The 7,128-nt window shown below is 45.2% G+C and overlaps 1 protein-coding gene across 1 annotated transcript in view; it reads left to right on the top strand.

Moving 5' to 3' along the window:
• Positions 1–3,836: 3,836 nt before the first annotated feature.
• The window catches only part of LOC102262809 (NACHT, LRR and PYD domains-containing protein 1), a 22,974-nt gene continuing 19,682 nt past the window's right edge, over positions 3,837–7,128 (top strand). Inside the window, exon 1 of the mRNA XM_005870313.1 lies at positions 3,837–5,281. Coding sequence (XP_005870375.1) covers positions 3,837–5,281 — 1,445 coding nt within the window. The remainder of the gene's footprint in view (positions 5,282–7,128) is intronic.

Genomic DNA, 7,128 nt, shown 5'->3' with positions numbered 1-7,128 from the left:
CACATATATAGACAGTGACTCAGAAGACAGCAGTGGTACAATAGAAGTTGGAGATATTGATATGTCTGGAACTAATAGTGATGAAGAAGGGAGCAGTGATGCAACAGAGGCTGAATAAAGTGACATGCTGCAAAATATCATAGTACTGGTATGTAAACATTACCTGCAGTAATTAGTAAATAAAAATGTGTTCTGTTTTATGTCTAAAATATTGATTTCTTAATTTGGGTTTGGAAAATTGGGGGCCGTCTTATACATGGGGGCATATTCTTCACACGCTGCACCTTGAAATGTTCATTTCTCTCTGATGCTTTGAGAGACACATGACATGTCACTGGGTAAGTATTCGCTGTCCCCAATAAGGAAGTCACCCTCTGGCATCCCTATTGAGGGCACACGTGGCCTGGTGGCGTGTTATTTCCATAGTACCTGCAAAGCACCCACTGCCCTTACCTCGGGTATGTAACATATGGGGCATTTGACATGGACAGGGCAGGCCCATGGCTGAGGACCGCAATATAGTTTTTTTTGGGAGGTGGGGGGGTGGGGGACAAGGCCTGCCTGCCCCCAGGCATTTTTGCAATTCCCCCTCTCCTGGTAGTTCTTGGGCTTCTCAATTGCCTTCATGGTTTCTCTCTTCTGGAATTTGAGTTTCTAGGTGGCCAAGCTGAAAGGATACAATTTATGGACCACATGCAGGATGCAGTGCCCTGGCCTTTGCTTGGGGATGAGCCCTGCAGAAGGTTGAGGAAGCTGGAGGAATTGGTGACCAGCTTGTCCACCTCCTCAGAAAGTAGTTTTAGGGGAACAAGCCCAAAAGCCAGTTGTAGCTGCCACACCACCAGCCATTGCTGCACTCCTCCATGACAGTGACATCAGACTCCTTTACCGGGATTAGTTCATCTACCCCTCCATCATGTAGGCACATTTTCAAAGTCCAGGATGTTGAGGTCCTGGATGCGGTTGGCACCACCTCCTCGCCTTGTCAGGGTACTTAGCCTTGGTGCTGGGTATTAGGGACAATCCCACATGCTAGTCATCCTCTTGGTATTGCTGAGGCCTAGTGTGTCCTTCAGGTTCTTCATAAGGGAGCCTTCTTCAGGCCATTCTTCCTCTCCACATAGTTGAACAGCACTGTGGCCTGTCCAGTTGGCCACATCCTCAGCCGCCACCACATCTTGGAGTCATTCAGCAGCCACATACACTGATTCTTCTTGATGTCAAGTTCCTGGTCCTGTTGGACAATTTAGTCTCCTTGGCTATAACAATAACTTCAGTAATCTTTCACAGAGCCCTTCTTTGGCACTCAGTAAGGAGCGATAACTGGCAAAACACAATTCCTCAAAAGGTGAATGTTTTAGCTGATTGCACCTCTGAAGTTACAAAGCTGCAGGTATTCCCCAAATTCTCAAATCTCAGCAGAGAACTGTGATCTGGGAAATCACTTGTACAAAAGGAACATATAAACTCTGAAATGTCTAAAGCGATAGGGCCAACTCCACTCACATGGTCTCTGAAGCTGTTACAATGCTAAAGTCAGGTGCCTGATCAGCATCCAATAACCCACTGCATACCCTGAAGAGTTTCTAAGACCAACATTACTGTCCTGTGCTAGTGCCTCCATGGCCCCCTTCACCAGCCCCAGGATTTGCTCCAGCCTGACTACCCCAGCCCCACAGCATTGGCCAATACTTTTGTCTTTTAACCATTCTACTAGAGTGATTTACACACCATCATTACCGTACAGCATATTCTGAATTTGACTGTATATTTACCTTGACCAATGAGATGTATACTTTCACCTGTTTTCATGTTTCCAATTAGCATTCTTTATTTCAGCTTAGAGAATGCCTTTTTGCATTTGTTGTGAGTCAGCTCTAGTGGTGTTGAACTCACTCAGCTTTTGTTTACCTGGGAATACCTTTATAGCTCTTTCATTTCTGAACCTTTGCTGAAATAAATTATTCTAGACTATTTTTCTTTCAGCGCTTTGAATATGTCATGTAGTGCCTCCTGAACTGTGAAGTTTCTGCTGAAAAAAATTGCTCATAGTTTTGTGGGAGTCTGCTTGTATGTGATCAGTCATTTGCTTACGTATTCTCTTTGTCTTTCATTTTTGACAATTTTATTACAATGTGATAAGTGATGTCCTTTTACAGTTGAATTTGTATTGGAACCTATGAGTTTCATGTACCTGGATGTATATACTTCTTTGTAGATCTTGAATTTTATATAATTTTCATGTCATGAAATAGTCTTCTTCTTTGAATTTTTCAAACATTCTTAGGACACAGGTTGGTCATCAAGATTTGGCCATAGTTTGGCAACCCTTGGTCCAAAGCATAATATTAAAAAGTAACTTGTTAGAATTATTGGTGGTAGGAGAGAATTTTGAAAGTTTTACTATTCAAGAGGATTTAGATATGTGGAATGCAAGCAGATCCATTAAAACCAGGATATTTTGGAGAACATCGCACCAAAAGACCTAAGACCTCAGGCAATCACAGGATTCAGAGTGGGGTGGCCCATAACCATGACGCAGAGTGGCCATACGGAAGATCTTCACTTTTCCAGAAATGTTTTCACAAGAGACAATAAGAGTAGATCTTTAGATCATGATTCCAGAGGTGGGGTGGGCACCTGACATCCTATTCTCACCAAGCAGAGGGTGAAAATTGGCCCCACCTACTCTGGAGGTCCAGCAGGTTTCCCAAGGTAAACTGGGCTTCAGGATCCCAGGTGGGTCACTTGTATCATCACAAACATTCACCTAAGGAGAAAGGTCAGAGTCACTCAAAATATTCTGAAGGGAAGAGGATGTAACAGTAATTTGACTTGGAATCTGACTAATATATGAACTTGAGTTCCTTCCCAAGGGCACAGTCCCTGACATGTACTCAGGTCCTCACATTTCACAAACCACTTCCTCCTCTGTCCAGGTGGTTTTCCCCAGAAGCCGACCCTGACACTAAATTAGAGAGCAGGTGGCTTATTCAGGAATTGGTTCCCTGGAAGCACCATTAGGAGAGAGAAGTGGGAAGGGAAGGGGGAAATCAATGACACCTGCATTGTGGGGCAACTGAGGTTCGATGTACTGGGGATCTTCTGGAGACAGTGGAGAACACACGTCAGAGATGTCTCTGCTGGGGGACAGGGAATTGCCTCTGTCAGGGGTTAAGCACTCATCCTGGAGCTTTAATTCCCTGGGGCTTCTGGCCTGTCATGCTCATTGCCTTGGAGAGAGCCCTCAGACAGATGACCTGAGGTGATTGTAGCAGATTATCCTTGGCATGTACTTCAGTGGTGGGTGCAAAGAGAGTTCTGTCAGGAATCAATAGTATCTGTTTCACCATCCATTATCTCTTTCACTCGACCATGACCACTTACAATTTATTAATAAAAAATTGTAAGCTCAGTGGGGCTAATAGCTCAGGTCATGGAATTAATGAGATCAAACAGGTGTGTCTGTTTGTTCACTCTTTATCCCAAGCCTCTAAATCAGTGTCTGGCAGTGTTAGCCATTGATTAATATTTGCAGAAGGAAGAAACATCACACTATGAGAATGATTTGCTCAAGTCAAAACTTAAGCAGGGATCTTCTCCCCAAAAACCCATATTTCCTCCACGATCTGAAAAGAATGTACCAGTATCAGCAGCCAGCACAGTGTGTAGCTTTAAGTGAGTTCAAAAAATATGTGGAATGAATAAATGAGAGAAACAATTAAACAAATGTTCCATCTTTCTCTCCTTTCTCTAGGAATCAAAGAAAAATACCAGAACCAAAGAAGAGAGAGTTCCTGCCCCACACAGTCATGGAAAAATGAGTATTGCACCAAATGATGGAGATTGGAGACTTATTTGGCCCAGGCCTGAGTACCCAGGAGGAGCCTCCCACTGTCGTGGTGCATGGCGTTGCTGGAATCGGGAAGTCAACCCTGGCCAGGCAGGTGAGGAGAGCCTGGGAGGAAGGCTGGCTGTTCAAGGACCTCTTCAAGCATGTCTTCTACTTCAACTGCAGAGAGCTGGCCCAGTCCGAGACCATGAGTCTCGCTGAGCTCATCACAAAAGACTGGGCTGCTCCTGATGCTCCCATTGGGCAGATCCTGTCTCAGCCAGAGCAGCTGCTCTTCATTCTTGATAACTTAGATGAACCAAAATGGGACTTGAAGGAGCAGAGTTCTGAGCTCTGTCCACACTGGAGCCAGCAGCAGCAGGTGCACACACTGCTGGGCAGTTTGCTGAAGAAAACCTTACTTCCCACGGCTTCCCTGCTGATCACAGCTCGGATCACAGCTCTGTGGAGGCTCAAAACTTCTTTAAAGCATCCTCGCTGGGTAGAGGTCCTAGGATTCTCTGACTCAGCCAGGAAGGAGTATTTCTACAAATATTTCACAGATAGGAGGCAAGCAATAAGAGCCTTTACCTTGGTTGAATCCAACCCGGCTCTCTTCACCATGTGTCTCATGCCCTTGGTGTCCTGGCTGGTCTGCACTTGCCTGAAGCAGCAGATGGAGCAGGAGCAACCACTCTCACTGACCTCCCAGACGACCACAGCCCTCTGTCTGCACTACTTTTTCCATGTTCTCCAGGCTCAGTCCCTCGCGACTAAGCTGAGGGGCTTCTGCTCTCTGGCTGCTGAAGGCACCTGCCAAGGAAAGACTCTGTTCAGCCCCGAGGACTTCAGGGAACACGGGTTAGATGGGGCCAACATCTCCACTCTCTTAAACATGGGTGTTCTTCAAGAGCACCCCACCCCTCGGAGCTACAGCTTCATTCACCTGTGCTTCCAGGAGTTCTTTGCAGCAATCTCCTATGCTTTAGGCGATAGAGTGTTGAAAAGTGGTCGCTTTAATAACATCATAATTACAATAGACTTGACAGGTGTATATGACAGGCATGACCTATTTGGGGAACCAACCACATGTTTCCTTTTTGGCCTTTTGAGTGATCAGGGGATGAGAGAGATGGAGAGCATCTTCAAATGCAGCCTGTCTCAGAAGAGGCTTCCCTCTCTGCTGCACTTGGCCAAGAGGGAGGTCCTTTTGAAGCGTCTGAACCTAGACCCATATTCTTGGCATTTGCTGCACTGTTTTTATGAGATTCAGGATGAAAACTTTATGAAAAATATTTACACTTTCAATAAAATGAGGATATGTGTCCAAACTGACATGGAGCTTCTTCTGTTCACATTCTTCTTTACATTCTGCCACCACATTGAAAGGCTTCAACTGATTGAGGGTGGACAGCACAGACAAGCAAGAAGGACTTCCGGTGCATTTCTGTAAGTGCTCCCCCTCTCTCCTCTCTCCAGCTCCTCTGTTGGTATCACTGTCCTGGCCACTGGGGGCACTCTCATCGAGGTTGGCCCCAGGGTCTAGATGTGATCAGTGACTTCTAACAACAAAATCTGACCCCCATTCTCTGTCCACCTATGATCCTCCGCAGCAATATATGACCATGTGACCTTCCCTCTCTGCTTCTGGGGGGCCTGCTGTGGCCCTGCCTAGCACTGCTGCTTCTCTTCCTGTCTCTGTCACAATGGCTACCTTCTCTCCTGGGTGCACTTCCACCCCCATGCTGACGTCAGCTGCCCTCCACCCAGCCCACCTGCCTCTGATTCTCCCTCACACATGCTTCCTTCATGCAACAGTTCACTCATCTGCATCAGGCACCCCCTTGATGGCTGTTGACTATGACATTGGTCCTAAGTTCTCCCCTGTCACCTCAGAATGTGTCTATCTGAAAAGGAGTCTTTCTTTTTCTCTACAAAACCAACTTCCCTCTTTGTTTCAATCATGCACTATTACCCCAGGGACTCCTCTGAAACCCACCATCTGAGTATGACAGAGTAGATTGCTCAAATTACCCTCCAGCACCAGCAACACTGTTATCTTCCACATCCGGGTTCCCCACCTCAGTGGCAGCTTTGATCCTTTAGTTCTTTGAGGTGCCTATCTCCCCTTTAAATGATTCACTCCATAAATGTGTATTAAGCACTGATTTTACACTAGCTCCTAAAGATCACAGATTAGTAAAGCACAGCCCTGTCCACTACAAACTCAAATCTGGAAGAGAAGACAGATATCCATCCAATAACTAGAACAGCGTGCAAAGTCCATGGTAAGAGAGGCATGGACAAGGTGAAATCATAGTTTAAGAAGGGAGGATCACACGAGTGAACTTGATTAGTACAGAGTCTCAGATAAAGAAATGGTAGACTTGGGTATTTTATTTTCAGGCTAGAGGCCCGGTGTATGAATTTATGCACAGGTGGGGTCCCTTGGCCTGGCCTGCGGGGAACAGGCCGAAACTGGCTCTCTGACATCCCCCGAGGGGTCCTGGATTTCGAGAGGGTGGTTCTCGGGTGACATATCCCAGAGTCGGGCTCCCTCTTCTCTGGTTTCCAGTTTGTCACCCGAGAACCACAGCTGCCGAGTCAATGCAGCTCGGCTGCTCCTTCATTGAGCATCTGCCCCCTGGTGGTCAGTGTGCATCATAGCTACCGGTTGGAGCATCTGCCCTCTGGTGGTCATTGCACATCATAGCTACTGGTAGGACAGTCAAATGGTCTCACCGTCGCTTAGGCACATGGTTGGCAAACTGCAGCTCGCGAGCCACATGCAGCTCTTTGGCCCCTTCAGTGTGTCTCTTCCTAAGCCTTAGGAGTACCCTAATTAAGTTAATAACAATGTACCTACCTATATAGTTTAAGTTTAAAAAATTTGGCTCTCAAAAGAAATTTCAATCGTTGTACTGTTGATATTTGGCTCTGTTGACTAATGAGTTTGCCGACCACTGGCTTAGGCCTTTATATATATAGATTTACAATGTTGTTGTTTTCTAATATAAAACTAATGTTCATTGTAGAAAAATGAGGACATGTAAATAAGCAAAATTAATGTCAAACCAATATCTATCACTCACGGGTGACCATCATTATAAACTGACATATATATTCTCGAGTCTTATTTTTATGCACATTTTAGAGCAAAACTGAGCCATACTGTACATTTTATTTCACAGTCAGCTTTATTCATTTATTTTTATTTGAAATATATTTATTTTATTTTTTTATTTTATTTATTAAATCTTTATTGTTCAGATTATTACATTTGTTCCTCTTTTTTT

Source organism: Myotis brandtii, unplaced genomic scaffold (genome assembly GCF_000412655.1).
Source record: "Myotis brandtii unplaced genomic scaffold, ASM41265v1 scaffold3165, whole genome shotgun sequence".
NCBI classification, from domain to species: Eukaryota; Metazoa; Chordata; class Mammalia; order Chiroptera; family Vespertilionidae; genus Myotis; species Myotis brandtii.
Note: the sequence above shows the minus strand (reverse complement) of the source record. Positions and strands in the feature narration are given on the sequence as shown.